General features: G+C 31.9%; 1 protein-coding gene across 9 annotated transcripts in view; it reads left to right on the top strand.

Annotated features, from left to right (window-relative positions):
* The window catches only part of NOL4 (nucleolar protein 4), a 276,392-nt gene that overhangs the window by 87,497 nt on the left and 171,304 nt on the right, over positions 1–17,591 (top strand). For all 9 annotated transcript variants that reach the window (XM_025038637.1, XM_006919989.2, XM_025038634.1 and 6 more), the window contains 3 exons: positions 7,735–7,846; positions 8,741–8,853; positions 14,707–14,839. In XM_025038637.1, the coding sequence (XP_024894405.1) occupies positions 7,786–7,846; positions 8,741–8,853; positions 14,707–14,839 (307 nt within the window). In that variant the 5' untranslated portion in view covers positions 7,735–7,785. The remainder of the gene's footprint in view (positions 1–7,734; positions 7,847–8,740; positions 8,854–14,706; positions 14,840–17,591) is intronic.

Here is a 17,591-nt window from a genome sequence, read left to right on the forward strand (position 1 = left end):
TAATAGCATCCTGGTTTTGGTATTGGTACAGGAATTTAGTTGTTTATTTAGCAGATGTTTAGAGGTTAGACAAATACAACATAGCACAGTCTTTCTAAAATAGTGGTTAAGGTTCTGAAGCAAAAATTGTTGAGGTTCCGAGTAAATGCAAACTTGATTAGGCAGGCCAAATGTCTGGCTTTTTGTCCAATTGATTATTGCTATGAACGCACTTTTTACCTAAGAGTATTTATGTTTGTGTTGTCTGGATAAAAGTATTTTTCAGAATCACTTCAAAATTAACCAAACAGTTACCAATAGGTGATTCCAACAATTTGATATATCCAGGTATATTAGTTATATAGAAACATATCTGACAGTATTCAGTGATAATTATAGTGCATATGAATTCAATAGATATTTGTTGAATAAATAAATGTTTAGTTGAAAATCTCTTTATCTTTACAGACTGTTTCTACATGCACCTCCACAAATTAATAACTTCCTCTGTAGAAGTGCAATGCTGTTTGCTACTCATCTTTTCTCATGCATGAAATGGATAAAAGAGAACTGATATAAATATAAGAGCAAACCATCAGCTGGACATTTCAGTTTGTAGCACATTTAGAAAAATGTGTGGGCCAAATGTTATAGCCAAATGTTACAGCATTTGCAAGCCATATATAGATATGGCTATATATTTATATCTATATATATGTGAGTATAATATATGTATGTGTGTATACATATATAACATATATGTATATTATATATATATTACACATCCTAATGCCCTCCTTTCAGATGTATTTAAAGATACACAATGTGTAAACCAGGTAAAGGCAGAGTGGTCCTTGTTGAATTGGAGATGTTGCCCAGAACCAAGACTTTGCTTTCTCAGCATGGAGTCTCTCTGGACTATGGTGTGCTGTGTCTTTAAGAATCAGAACATTGGGGGTCTTTCATGGCTTTTGGATTTACAAGCTATGTTCAAGCATATTTTAATTTTATTAATTTTTAAAACTAAATTTTTCTACAGTTTCATTTTCTGGCTATGTATTTTGCAGATGGTTTGTGATAGAATATCACAATATTAAATTTGGTAAGATAAACAAATTTCACTGGAAGATGATTTCTAATTTATTTTTTATTTATAATCCCAATTATTATAGAAAATGTCAAAGGTTTGGCCCCAAGGGCAAATTCTTCCATAAGTTTAGTGCATGATATTTGGCAAAATAACAACATGATTTTAATGCTATTATTCCATTAAAATAAAAGTATTATCACTATTCTCTAAATTCATTTTATGAAGTATTATCACTATTCTCTAAATTCATTAAAAGATGAGTAGCAAACAGCATTGTACTTCTACAGAGGAAGTTATTAATTTGTGGAGGTGCATGTAGAGGTAGAGAAGGTAATTTTTAAAAACTATTGTGATTAGGTCAATTTTATTTTGCACTAAAGCTCAGTATCTGAAATGGAGCAAACCATGCCAGGGCTTCACTCTGTGCAACTTTTAATAAAATCCAACATTCGTCTACTACTTTTCCAAATACTGATATTTAATAACATTAATTCTGTTTTGTTTTGTTTTTCTTCTTTTATTAAATCCATAGTAAACTTAAGCCACAATGATGTGATTTTGGTTGATAAATCTTTTGAATTTAACTTTTTTTGTTTTGTTTTGCTTTAAAAAGTGATTGCTTATGCTCATGATTCGACAGTATCATGTGTTAGGTTCAAATCACTACAGTTCAGGTGTTAGGTTCAAATCTTAAACCAAGAATGACTTCTCTAATGGTGATTTCCTTTTAACTAGAAGTCTTATTCCTTTAGAAATAGGCTACTTATACTCCTTGTACATTGTATTAAAACGGAAAGTCCTTTGCATTTAGTTACTGGCTGTTAAATATTACAGTCAGCACTTTAGCTATCAGTTCTGCTGGAACAGAACAGATGGCCTGTTAATTTCCTTCAGGTGGAGCTCTGTATTGTTCCTACATAGGCTGATGTGTTTTTTGTGCAACTTTGTAACCCAAAACAAGGTACAGAGAGCTTAGCTGCCCATTGTATTCAGAAGGGTCACTTGAAACAGGTCAGAGCATTTTATAAAGAACCTCACACCAGGGAACATTGTAAACATTTTAGCATAATTAACTTATGCTGTGAGGTTAATATTGCAACACTCTAGGAATGAGACAGTCAGTCTCTCCCTCCCTCCCCCCTCCTCCTCCTCCTCTTCCTCCTCCTTCTTCTTTCTTCTTCCTCTCCTCTCTCTCTCTCTCTCTCATTCTTTCTTCCTTTCTTCCTTTCTTATATACTGATGATCAGGAAAGGCTATAAAAGTGTGGTGAGTAAAAGGTTAGGATCGGCTACCAGATTATCATGAGTCCTCTCTCTTCTATTTGAGAAATTATACAACCTCTCTCAGGCTTAGTTTCCTTGTCTGTTAAACAGAAATGATAGTGGTGATGATGATAATCTATTCCTGGGATTTTTGTAAGGATTAATTGATAAAATCCATGTAAAATTCTTACTTAGCATAATCCACTTATTAAACACTCAATTAATGAAAAACTTAAACACACATATAACGTTTAGGAAATATTTCCTCTTGTGTAAAATAGCCAAAGCAATTAAGTTATATAATGAATGAGAATCTTAATTTCGAGAACTGTCAATTCTCTATCATTTCAGAAACCACAGAATTGCAGGTCTATGCACAAAATGAGTAAATTTAAAGGACCTTTATACTGAAAATGTTCAGAAATTAGACAGTTAAAATTAGGAAGGATGCTTGGAACTGAAGAAAAGAGACATATAGGACAAATAATCCTGTCTTAAAATTCTCTTATCAATTTTGCTCTTAATTTACAAAATTGTATGGCTTCAGTTAATAAGATACATTTCCATCATGTAATTGTGAGACACACAGTCTAAAAAGGTACAGCAAAGCAACCATTTATTACATTGTTTTAACTTCTTTAATTTTTCTAACTTTGTTACTTCATGTATTCAGATCCAAGTAGGAAAGAAAATTTAATTCTAAACATAAAACTCTGCTATTCAAAAAGAAAAAAACTTTATGTATTATCAAAATTACAAGATGAAATTTGTAAATTAATTTAACTGTGGTTGATTTTTATTTCAGTTCTTTTGGATAACTGACATTTTTACCTTAACTGAACTGTGTTGAGGGGAAGGTGAGTGGCACTCAAGAATTGCCAGAATTTGGCTTTGTAGTTGTAGAGTTTTAAGGAAGTACTGTTTCTTCTTTCTTCAGAAAGCTAGGGATATTGGCAAGGTAAAATGTTCATCATCCTTTATATCATAATATTTGTCAGTAAACTTTCGGAAATGTGTTCCATATGTGTTTATAAATATACAAATATGTATATATGTAAATATGTATTTATATTTATATATATATACACACCCATAAGTAGAATATCAGTAGCAGTGCCTCTTATGGGACTTGATCATTAAGCCTTCTTCAGGTGGGTAAGTTTATCATTAGATTATTAATCTCATACTGTCTTTGCTCAGAGGCCAATTTTATTGTTTAGTCCATCGAAAGATGCTGTAGTGTAAATGTTTTTATGTAGATGTATTACCATATTTTTTGTTGGGAGAAATCATTTCTACTTGTAATTTATGTTATATATAATTTATTATTTTCTACATTACTGATGAATTCTAGTCTTAAAGGACTTAGAATGTGATCTTTTCATTGAAAATACTATCAATGTTCATTACACAGATTAATTAAGGTCTTTAAAAGTTTAGAAGTGATAAGTAATGAAAAAATTATGTTGTGCCACAGCATCAACCCCTCACCATAGCTAATTCAAAATTTAACAACAATGGTAAGAACAACACATTTTCATCTGTAATTCAGGTTTAAGGAAGTTTCACAAGTGCTGACTTTGTCCTGTGATAATACTTTGATATTCTGGGGCTTTTGAAATACCAAATTTTTAAAAATCTATTTTGATGTTTCTGCTTTTCGTCGACCCTGAGCATTTGTCTATTCTGTCTGTTGGATAAGCCCACCGTGATACATTCAACCTATAGAAAGAAACCAGGATTTGGGAGAAGTAGGTTTGATTTTCAGCTCTTTGTTTTGTCCTCTACTGTCTAACAATGGCAATTCATTTCATCTCCTTATATCAGTCAGTATGTTTATCAGAACATTACCGTAAAATCTGTTTTGGCCACTGTCTAAAATAGTGGATGTAAAAATCCAACTAGAAAATAACATTTCTAATAAAGAGATACCTCAAATTATTTACCTGATAAATTAATGTTAAGGTCATTAGTTTATGTGGTTCATTATGGCTATGTTCTAGTTGTTCCTTTGCCTGTTTGTTTCTACTGTAAGCAATGTGTTTGGCTTGTCACATGGCAATTGTCTTTAGGGTTTAGTTCAGTGGGAGCAAGACTAATATCTATTTATGTTATATTTTGCTTCTCATTACTAACAAGCTGCAGCATTTCCGTGTTCCTAAACAAATTCTAGGGAAATACTATTTTTCTCAAATATAAAGGTATTTCTAAGAATACATTTTCAAGTATTCTCCTCACCAATGTTCAAGAAAATATTCTGTACTGTATATTTGAAGTCTAATTTCTATCCTAGAAAATGAAAAGTGGATCAAGGAAATAGACATTTATGAATGTATATAGCATTTTATATAATTAATTATAGCATTAGTAGAATGGTATTTCAAGCATCTGAATCAAAATTTTTTTATTTCTGTCCCTTACTATTAGGTTTTATTTACAATTACTTTTACGTGTTGCACGGAAGATGTTAGGACATTGATGAATAGACAGCCTAGAAGAACACAACCCTGAGTTTTATCAACATTTATGAATACCTATTTAAAGTTGATTTAGCATTTCAAACATTCACAGAAACAGGGCCTTTCATCAGGGCAGGGCCATTGGGGTGTTTAGCCTAGGACTCAAGTTCAAAAGATGCTTCACACATTGGCTTTCAGCGTTATTTCTGAATGGGGTTACTAAAGGATACCAGCAGGATCAAAAGACAGGATTTCATCAAACGGCTTTAATTCTGAAATTTAATTATTCTAATGACCATAATTTAAGAATTTTGAAGGATATGTTTTCATTTTTAAAAATGTTCTGAGAACCTCAGCAATGAAGATTGCCTAGGACTCCTAATTTTAAAGAAGTCTGGGAGGTAAGATTCTAGATAAGGAAAAAGGAATGATTTTCCCTTTTCACCTCTATCGCAGAACTATTGTTTCAGAAATCAGTGTGAGACTTGAAGAGTCTGTTCAGAGGATCTCTCCTCCCAGTACATAAGAAGACTCCATAGTCTCTGGGTCCCAGTGAACATGAGGCGGGGAAGAGAAGATTCTCAGTATCAAGAAATGTACCCAATAAGAGCTTTTATCCACTTGGGCAACATATAGTGACATTCCGAGCACTATGCCAGAATACCACCACAGAAAATAATGTGATAAAATACTTGCTAGCAATCTTTTGTAAGGTATAAAGTGAGACTTTATAATATCTTATGTACACAGGTGCACATAAACACAAATATGTTTGTGACCATTATAGGTACTTGTTTTTCAGAGTAAACTATAAAGAAATATAATATGATTAATAATGATTCCAAGACAAATTGATTTGGAGCTAAGTAGAGCGAGGACAAGTATTATAATTGAGTATGGCCAATCATAAATCTGTCCAGAAGGGGTTCCTACACATGCGCTTTATTAGCATTGGTAAAAAGGCAGAATGTAGAGTGAGTGCATCAGGACCATGGAAGCCAATGGAGCATCTCTTCAATTCCACCACTTGCCTATCTTTCTTTCAGTAGAAGACTTTCATACAAGGAGAGAAAAGATTTAATAGAAATCCTTTATGAAAATCAATGGAGCATTCCTCTGAAATCCTATTTGTTAATGAATTTACTGGTCAGCTCTATTATTTCCAATGGACTGTAACTCCATGTGAGTTAAAATATAAAATATCAGGACCAGCTGAGTATGCCTCATAAACTTTTTTTTTACTTATGCATTATTGTAAAATAGATTTTCAGAGAGTCAGAAAAATGATCTCTAATCAGAGAAATAAATCAGGCAAAGGTGTTAGTTACCTCTGTAAAATAGATGAATAGGAATCCAATTTGTGTGTGTGTGTGTGTATGTGTAGGTCTAGAGAAAGTATAAGAGAGCATGAATGAGAATTTAAATTATGTATATATTTCCTTTTTTAATAACTAATATAAATAGTTTGATGAAATACTTTCATATTTTTCTGCTTATTTTTCTCGCATTTTCTTATATAGTACAAAGAGATTTTTTTTTTAAAAACTGGACACCTTAATATACAAATGATAGTTATATTAAAAATCAAGTTTCACATTTAAAAATCCTAGTAAAGTTGAACTTTAATTACCTGTATATGGATCATCCATGACAGATTTTAAATATAGACTTGTTCCTTCTCTTTAGTATTCTTATGGTTTCTTTTCCTGAAAGTCAATGGTATAGGCAAAGTGACACCAACTGGTTTTAATATGAATTCAGGAAAAATATGCCTTATAACTTTAGATCTTAGTATGTAGGGTTTACTCAATACTGTGCTCATTCTACAGCATGGATAAACAAAAGTCGACCCCATCACCATTAGTGGAATTGGTGTAGAATTGTACTCAATTACACATGAGGTACATATATTCTTTCCCTTCTACAAACTTAAAGTATATTAGTGTTCATAATAGCTATGCATGCTTCTGAGAAAAAGTCTCTGGCACTTATGTCTAATTTACAACTTATTCATTCCTCCTGCTTATCTCATATTTCATGTACCAGTATTAGTGCTATGGTGGAAAACTAATTCCCTATAGCAGACTTCTTAGTAGCACTGCCTGAGTCAGTGCTAATTTTTATTTAGAGGTATTTAGCAATCTATCAGTTTCACTTCAGAAATTATTTGCTTTGATGAGAGAAATAGCTTGCGTTTTAAAAAGAGTGTTATAAAAAATCCATGACAGGAGTATTGATTTCTAACTCGACTCTAGATCAGATTCTGAAAATAGAAGCTCTACATAGGGCACTGGAAAAGCTTGCTCTGACAATCAGTGTGTGCTGTTGTGGACATAAATTACAAAAAACTGATAAAGTAAGAAATGAAATAAGTGGCCAAAATGCTATTCCAGGTGTGTCATTTTCTGTGGAAGGGATGATTCACTGCAGTAAATATATACATGAGTTCAGTTAGAATTCTCTTTTATTTTTACTTAAAATATTTTGAAAAGCAATAATGACTAAGTGCTCATTAATGCTAAATCCAAAGTTTATTGATTCTTCTTGGGGCAAAATTTTTAAATAGACATGTAAAATTGGATAAATTTGTGATGATTGTAGTAGTAAGTTTTAAAAACAATGTTGCAATTTTTAATAAGGAAAATTCACAAAAATATCTGTACACTGATTATTCTTACTAAAAGAAATGAAAAAATATAAACATATTCATTCAGATGTGATCGATTTTTTTTCTCTGCATTGCATTATTAGCTATTTTTAAGAGACATGCTATCAAGTTGGATAGATATTTCTTGAAATGATGCATGGTATGCAGTGCATGCTTTCATTGTGCTTCCTGCCACTATGGAATAATGCGTCTTATTTGGAAATACAATGATCATTTCTGTTGAATCACTCTCAGTCAGCTTATATAATAACATTTCTGTTTTGTGAATCATTGCAGATTTCAGAGAGCTATGCCTTCCTACCAAGAGAAGCGGTGACACGATTTCTAATGAGCTGCTCAGAGTGCCAGAAAAGAATGCATTTAAACCCAGATGGAACAGATCATAAAGGTAGCTGCAGTGTCAAATAGTGAGATTTAAAGTAATTTTATTCATAATAGCAATTTATAGCTCACATTTTTGTAAAAATGTGGTAGACTGAAACAGTTCAACAAGTCAGATCATCTCATTTATTCAAGTGGGTGGCAGTGAATTTTTAACATCCACTTACAAAGTAGTTCAGTGCCCATTCTCAGAAGACAGTTTTGATTGTGGCAAACAACTTTTTTTCCCTATAATAATACTTTAATTTTAATTTATTATGTGTATTCCATGGTATTTTAGATATATTCAGCAAGAAAATTGATGTTCTGTTGGTGTCCTTTTAGTTCTGCCAATTACTTATTTTTGTAAAAGTGATGAATAGTATGGAGTTCCTTCACTGAAAATTTTACATACAAAGTATAATTTGGCTTTAGCTTTCATTAAAAATTATTTTCCCAATCTATGAAATTCTCTCAGCAATTAAATTAGTCTCAAAGATATACTTCGGCTAGTCCATTCTTATGTGTCAGAGGATGAGTGGACTGGCAAAAATATGAAAAGAAAAAAAAGGAGCAAATACTCCAGTAGTACATATAGGAAGTAAGTTTGCAGCAAAAGATGAAAAGACAAAAATTACAAATAATTATGTTTAATCACTATTTTGCCTTCACTTGTTACGCAGGACATCAAAAGCTCCTCTGGAGTTAGAAATAACTAATTTATCCCTAATGCTAATTTGTCCCAATGCACCTTTGTAGAAACTTACCAGCCCTTTTTTCTGCAATCTATCTATACTGCTTCCGATCTCCTAAAAACTTGGTATCTAGAATCTTATTTCAATTTGAACAAATTGGATCATTCTGAAATTACAGGTAGAATGCAGTGTCACTTTCATTACCCATTAAAAATGTTTTCTTACAGATAATGGAAAACCTCCCACTTTGGTGACCAGCATGATTGACTACAACATGCCAATTACCATGGCCTATATGAAGCACATGAAATTGCAGCTGCTAAACTCACAGCAAGATGAGGTAAAATGGGAATATCTATGTTTGTTATCACTTACAAGTCAAAATGCAGTTTGATAACCATGACTGTTGTATTAAGCATGATGGCATTTTGAAGATGGTGATTTAGTTTTTAATGAAAGGAATGTCACCGGGATTGCACAGATGGAGGTGACAGAGATTCCTCGTCTTAACACATCTACATTAGTGCTGTGTAGGAATTTGTTTATTCCCAAGAAGATTAGTTTTCCTTAATTGACTTCCATAAGGCTAGCCTTGGAAAAGTGCTAGAAACTTTAGAGGAAAGTATCCCAAATGAGTATCCAAGGAAAGTATCCAAGCCCTTAGAACGAAGGCTATTTTGCCCGGAAATCAGAAAAGTCAATTTAATAGGTATTCCAAGTATAATTATTTCCCTACCATGGAAATCTCACATATATTTTTAAATTATATTTTACTTAACCATTCTATGCATTTTTGTCTACTTCTGTGCATTTTCTAGAGACAGTTTGTAGTGATTCTTCTTATTAGAGATGTTTTGATATTTCAAATTATTCTATTTAATTTGCATAGTAAAAATCTTGCAATATGCTTGTTGGCATATATTAGACACAAAATGCACATTTGTTGAATATTCTTCTTTAGTATACCAATTAACTCTCAAGTTTAGTTGAAGTATCTCGAAGGCAAGGACCAAGCTGTATATGTACCCTGTATATAAATCCCCAAAGACATAACAATAGGGGCTTAGTAAACCATTATTAACTAGTTAGTAGCCATTAATCAACAGATATATTCAGATTATCTATATTAGGAATAGTTTCTCGGGCTAATAAATTCTCGCCTTGAAATTTCTCTAGAACAGAAAATATGGTTAAATATTTATTTTTCAAATATAGCATTCTTTGGTGAAGAATTATTAAATTCTTTTAAAGTGACTTCATTGAGCTATTTATAAAACTCAAATCAAATTTTTTGTTTTCCTCTTCATTTGAGCAGATTTACTTTCAAAATGATATTTATAGAATTATTTTATCTCGAAAGATTTTATAAAGGGTACACTCTATAAGAAGATCTGTATTAATACAGTGGCAATGTCAGATTCCAATACTAGATGGCTACCTATAAATGATTAAATAAATAGTAATTAAATCATTGGATTAAAAACATGAATTACAATTAACAAAATATTAATGTCTATCTATCCCTGAAAATGGAAAAATTATTTCTATGATTCATTACATAATTGAAAATATTAAAAACTTCATAAACTAGTTAGGGCTGTCAAATTATTTGTAGGAAGCTCATTTAAATGTTGATATGTTTATTTCTAGGCCAAAAAGTAAGAAGATAAACTTTGTGCCAACAATAAAACTCACATATGCTGAGTCCTTCTGCTTTTAAAAAATCCTAAGTATTTTCACCCAAAGGAAATAGATACTTTTAAATTTATAACTGGACTAGGAAAATAACTCTTATCTTTACATTTTGAAAATACAAAATTGGATATATACTGCCTTAAAAATATTCAGATAAATGACTAGTTAAATTATTTATAAAATTTTAGAAATTGTAGTTATCGAAAGATAGGAAAGTGGTTAATTAAGGTAAGTCATGTTGAAATAAAATTCAAGTGAGATAGTCCTTTGTGATCAGTTACATTTAAATTATAATAAGTGTTAATTAAATTAGTTCATCCAATACTTACTGAGTACTATCTATGTAACAGGCACTCTTGTAGTTAATGGAGATAAACATGAATAAAAATGAATAAAGTTACAAAAATCTTGCCTTTGCTAAGCTTATCTTCTAGTGTTGGGGGGACAGACAATAGCAGAAGTAAAGAATGAAAATATGTGTATAAGAAGATACTAAATGAAATTATGGGAAATAAAGAAGGCCAGGAAATGGGATCCCTTAGGATTACAAAATATTATATCCATTGTAAGACCAATTGACCTTGTTATAAAGTTGATGAAATTTAAACTGGAACAAACTTTCTCAGAGAGAGTTGGCCAGTAATTGTGTAAAACTTCTAGAAGTTATTTATATGATTTGACTAGAAATTTATACTAAAGAATGTGATATATGAAATAATTTATGTATTAGTATGTTTATTGCATTGCTAATAGTGAATGATTGGATATACTTTCAGGATCCAACAAAGAGAATTGTCAGAGCTACACTGTCCAAATATGGTAGCCACTAGCCACATGTGGATATTGACATTTAAATGAAAATTAATTAAAATGAACTAAAACTTTCATTTCTTCAGTCACACTAGCCACATTTCAAGTGCTCAGTAGCCAAGTGTGGCTGGTAGTCAATGAATAGGGAATGTTTCATAGCAATTCCATCATTGCAGAATGTTTTCTTGACTAGCAGTGTCTGAATAACCAGCATTAACAGCACCCATAGAGCTTATTGAGGTGCATGTTGGTGATCTGAATTTTTAACAAGGTCTACACTCATATACACTAAGGTTTGAAGAGATGTATTTCACAGAAAGGCTAATAGTAAGGTAGGCTTTAAGTTAATTTGAGCATAAGGTAAGTGAAAAACAGAACAAAGATGAGGTTGGTGAGAGTGGTTTTCAAGCAGTCTTATGGAAAACCCTGAATGTTTGATTAAGTAGCTTATACATTACTTGGTTGACTTGGATTGACTTGGATATAGCTGCAAATTTATGAGCAGAAAAGTGGCTTGTTCTGATATGGGAAGATTAATTTGGCACTAGTTGGTGAACAGGACTGGTAGGGAAGAATTTGGAGGTGGGTAGATAACTAGGAGACTATTATTACATCATTCAGGAAATAGGAAAAAAGATCTTGAATCAATGGGGCAATAACAATGGAAATCACGTGATATATGGTGGAGACTCATAGAGGTAAAATCTGGAACTTGAAAACTAAAATGAAATAGGAAACAGATTAGGAATCTGAATTTCAAGCAACTTATCAAAATAAAAATAAAAGCTCAATAATAAAGTTTATTAAAAATTAATAAGTGCCATTTTAAAAGGGAAATAATAAGGACCATTTTAAAAGGGAAAAGACAGGGAAGAAAATTGTCACAATAAATATTTAGTCTAATTTTTTCTAATTAAGTTTCAAGGAAGCAGAATTCTATGATGGTTGGCATGGCTTTTATTATTGTGAGGTTTTAGTTACATGAGAAATAAGCTCACATTGTAAAATATGGAGACTTTTTCTCCACAGGTTGTTATAACAAAATAAAGAGGAAAAGATTTAGATGAATGGCCTAAAGATGATCATGGATAAAATAAAATACTTAATATCATATCAATCAAATTTTCTGATTCTTTACTCTTAGAAATGTTCACTGATTTCTTCCTAGAGTGATTAGCACTATCTCTACATTGATAATAAAAAAATAAAATATTATATTTTTATACACTTTTGCCACCTTTTGAAAGATAATAATTTAATTAGTTAATAATTAAAATAGAACTTACAGAATGAATGCATGTACTTAGTTTCATTAAAGCCCTTTATAAGTAAGCAGTTGGATAATTCATATTCTAATAAGTAGAAGAACTGTGAAATGCAAATTATATTTCATAGGATATCATGGAGGAAAATATTTAAATAGTCATAATCATTGTCACTTATGATCATAAATACTTTAAAATAGTGGATTTTAAAACATAAAAATACAAAACAGATACATTTGGTTACCTAAACGTTTTAATCTTGTCCGCATTTCTTAAAACGTATATTGACAAGAATGTCATTTAGTGATGATAAAAGGTATATTGATTATTTATAATGTACTATAGCAGTTTACATAAGCATTCTATGGAACAGAAACTGTGATTTGACTCTGTGTCTAGCTTTTCTTTAGACACATATACACACACACCATTAAAATGATATTATACTAGGTTACATGTAGTTAGCCATTTGTAGTATATATAATAAGTGCTTACTATAAAGACTATGTTATGTAGAATATAAGGCTACTTTATAAACACATGTTGGTCATCTTTACCATTATATTTAAATTTATTTTTATATATGTTCCTATAATAAGTATGAATCATATTATATACTGTAGAATTCTGCATAATATCAAAAAGTCTTGTGCTTATTATGTATCTAACATTGTTCTAAAAACGTTAAATATATTATACACCCTTAATTCTCATACAGCCCTATGAAATTGAAACTATTATTATTTCCATTTTATAGATGAGGAAATTGAGGCACAAAAAATTTGCTTAAGATAACACATCTAATAAGTGGCAGAGCTTGGATCTGAACCAGGTAGTCTAGCTCTAGAGAATGTGTTCTAAATTACTATCACATCACAGACACTATATACAGTATATATAATGGATATCTATATCATCTATTTTGTATGTGTATATATATATATATGTAGATATATGGTACACATCTATAACATTGATGTGCACATTGAATTCTGTTATTTTCTCCTTTTAACATATATATTTTTTTCAGATGTTTTGGGTTTTCTTAGCATTTAGAATTGGAGAATACAAGGTACCGAGAGAGAGGGCATGCCGCTGGGAGAAGTCCATGTGACCGATTGCCCAGAGGCCTCACAAACAAGGTACTGAGAGAGAGGGCATGCTGCTGGGAGAAGAAGTCCATGTGACCGATTGCCCAGAGGCCTCACAGGGTGGCATTTCCTTGCTGAATTAATGAAGAGTTAGTGCTACTCAGTGTACCCAGACATAATTAAACCTTTAGTAAAGGAAGGACAACCAAATCACCTTGGTCTGACCTGTGGATCAGAAGGCCAATTTGTAAGTTCATTAGAATGTCCCTGTTGCCATAGCAGCTTCTTTGCTGACACCAAGATGTCATTTATGAAGCCACGGTTACTCTTACTATTCAAAGAAGCTATTTTCTCAAGCCTGGGTGATGCTTGTGACTCCCAATTATTTAACTGCTCTGTGCCTCAATTTATCAATCTGTAAATTGGATGAATTCTGGTACTAACTCATAGGCTGTGATGAAGACGAAGTGAATGAACAAATATGAAGAACAGTGTCTGCAACATAAATAGCACTGCTACCACTGCTACTGCTAATTATTATATTAATGTTAAACTTTCACATCAAACATTTCAAATTAAAGTGAAACCTTGTGATTTCAATAAATATTTACAATATTTCACACAGGTTTCTCAGGCCTTCCTGCCTCCATAAGCACACCATTCATCTAAGAGTCAGTTCTCCTAAAGGAATTTGCTTTACTGAAACGACTACAGCAAAATATTTTACATTTGGTTAAGATGACGCTTGACAAGTTTTGATGAATTGGCCATTTGGCCAACTGGCCTTTGGCTAATTTAACTATTTGGTGAACTGGCTTTTGGCAAATGTATCTTTATCACTTTACCTAGGATTCCTTTTTGTGCTTGCTATACAATTTATATTCATTCGTAAGAAAAGAAAGGATGTGCTAGGGTTATCTTGCTTTCCAACAATGTGGACTTTGCATCTAGCCATGTAAGTTTGTCTATTATTAGAGTCCATCCTCTTTGCCAATGTATATTTTTTGGTTAAGGTTTTTTATTATTTTATTATTTTTATTATTCAGGATAATTTCCCAATTACATCTTTCCTAAACATATTATTTTACCTTTTAAATCCGCCTGTACATAGATACATTATTTGAAGCAACTTCACAAGTTTTGAAGTTCCTGAAAGGGAGAGATTATTCAGTTATTTGTTATTTCAAGTCTCTGTTAATGGGTAACATATTTTACTGAGTTCTGTAAAAGCTTGCATACTGGCTAAATTTTATGGACCCTATCAATAAAATGGTCACTATTCGAATGTATTATATTTTATGACACTTGTTGATATTTTAAAATTGTTTTCAGGATGAAAGTTCAATAGAAAGTGATGAATTTGATATGAGCGATTCCACACGGATGTCAGCAGTGAACTCTGATCTTAGCTCCAATCTTGAGGAAAGAATGCAGAGTCCCCAGGCTCTTCATGGCCAGCAAGATGGTAAGCCCTTCAAATTGAACAAATACACAGAACAAAGGAACAAAGGAACAACAAAGTCTGAGTCAGAATTTATTAAAACAATCACCTCTTATTCTTGTGTCAATTTTTTTCTGTGGGGACTTTTTCTGTGTACTCAGGTTCTATTATCCACTTTATTATTTTGAGAATCAAGTACTTTGTTCAAACTAGGGTGATAGACTGATTTATAAACAGATGTTGGTTGTAAAAATTCAAGCTTGCCCATGTTTTGCTCCCTGAACTTAAAATGTGTTGTGTCAGTGTAGTTTGGGTTCCTGTGGTAATGTTTTCTAGCTTTGGTTTCTTGGGCCATTATTCTGCTGACTGAATTAAGAGTTTAAATATGACCAAAAGAATAATTTGGGTGTTTTTCTTTTACTAAAAGACAAAGTTATTACTAAAAACCTTTTATATAAAAATACAATTTTACTAGAGTCATTTTCCTGGGTAAGAAAATTTTTTGCTGGGAGTTCAAGCTACTTTATTCAGCTGTAAAGGAGAGAAAGATTATGATCTCTTATTTTCCTGGGTCCATTGAAGATTCCTGAATCATCTCATTGTTCATGACAGGAAGAAGACTAAATATGTGGAGAAAGTAGACTTGGTAGTTAAAACACTTTAAGTTTTAATATTTTCAGAGATCTCTAAAAACTACTTTTGTAGATTTTTGTCTTTGTAAGTTATAAAATTATGCATGCAAGTAAATGTACCTTGGATAATTGTGAATGAAAATTAAGGGTTATAAATAGAAGGAAATTGACCAATTTTATTCAATGTTAGTATATTATTCCTGTAATAGGCTTACATGAACTTTTTATGTCTATAGTTTTGTGCCTATATCCGTAGGTAGGGAAATAAAAGTTTTTCCTCGCTGTCTATAAACTTGGTATTGAATACTCATTGTAAAAGATTGCTACATTTCTAGCTGCTATTAGTGTTATGCTTATGTTGTCTAGGTTTAAGAAATCCCTAGTTTTAAGCATACAAAAAAGTCCAAAAAAAGGCGTGGGTGGGCTTCTTTTTCATACTTCAGATGAGTTTAAAAGATGTTTGTTGGCATGAGTTACGAAGAAGGAGGAGTGCATTGATCAGTGATTTTAAAATCATATCTTATTTGTTACACAGTAGAATAGCTATTGCAGTATTAAAGATATTTATTTGAGAAATTTCTAAGAATGAAGTTATAGTGGGTTAAATATAAATTACCTTTTTTCTTCTAAAATATAAGTAGACATCTTCAGAGTTGGGTTTTTTTTAATGGAAATTGTATAGCACTGGGGTCCTAGAATAACTGAAAAATATTTCTCACTCTATTAATACTTTTTTCATATATTTTACCTGTTTGTACCATCATATTTTTTAGTTTACAGTTTTGGAGAATATAAATAACCAGAAAATGTCTCTCATGATGCATTATCATGGTTTTCTTGATTGAAATGGCCAGTTGTGGATCTTTGGCTAAGGAACAGCTGATGTGACATAAATCTATATTGATTTTAATAAAATGCAGTAGAATAATTTCAAATATTACTTGCTCTTAGGAGAAAGCACTTTCTCATCATATATCGATGTATGCCTCAAGGATAAGCACATATCTAGTTGTTTTTTCTTCAACCTAAGCCTAAGCCTTTCCTCACATTTCTCTGAGTTTTCTCTTGAAATTATCTCTTCTTTCTCCCACATCATAGGTTTTCCCCATGATGAGCATACAAACATGATATGATACATATCCTTTTTAGAAAGCCTCCACTGATCCCATTGAGCCCCTCTATTTATTGCCTACCATTTCTCTGCACCATTCCTGTAATATACTTTACAGTGAAACTCAGAGAAGGAGTTGTTTCATTGTCTCTACTCTTCACCTCTGTTCTTTTTGGCTTACCTCAAGTAGGCTTTCACCCTTGCTCCTTCACTTCACTTGCTATTGTGAATATCACTAGCAGTCTTCATGTTGTCTGATTCATTGGTCAAATCTTACTCTTCATCTCCCTGAACAAAGACATTAAAGGAAAATATACACTTTGTTTCCTGGTGGACTGCTTTTTCAGTCATCTCTGTTGATTCCCTTTCCATATCCTATTCTATAGATGTTAGAGTGCTCTAGGGTATAGCCCTCAACTCTCTACTTGATCACACCCACTCTCTAGATAATCACATGGAATCATGTGGTTTTCAATACCATCTGTAGCCTGATGAATACCATATTTACAGCTCCCAGCCCTGATATCTTTCCTGAGCTCAGGCTATCTCTTCTTATCTATTACCTAAACTGTAACATTCTTCAGAGCACTCATTTCTGTGTGAAACTATATTATTTTTCTTATTTATTAGATATTTCTTTTCTAGAATACAAAAACCATATTAGTTAATGTATCTTGTTATGCTTTTGATTTTCCTTTAGTTGCTCCATTTGAGATAGTTCCTAAATGCCCCATTATTTGTATAATTATAATATAACTTTTCACTATAATCATGACTTGTTGTAATACCAGTTTTATATACTTTAATGTTTTTCTTCTCCTTCCCTCTGACAATAGCAGTCTCCTAGGTGTCACCCATAGTGACAAACTGTGTCATTCCTTATTTTTCTCTACACACACACATGCACGTAAACATACGTACACACTCAGAAGATTTTGTCATCATTTTATAAAAATACGTTCATATCATTTACACTATTCTGTATCTTGATTTTCTCATCTAATATAACCTTTCTTTTAGAGCTTCCTGTATG

This window comes from Pteropus alecto, unplaced genomic scaffold (assembly GCF_000325575.1).
Source record: "Pteropus alecto unplaced genomic scaffold, ASM32557v1 scaffold146, whole genome shotgun sequence".
Taxonomy (NCBI): Eukaryota; Metazoa; Chordata; class Mammalia; order Chiroptera; family Pteropodidae; genus Pteropus; species Pteropus alecto.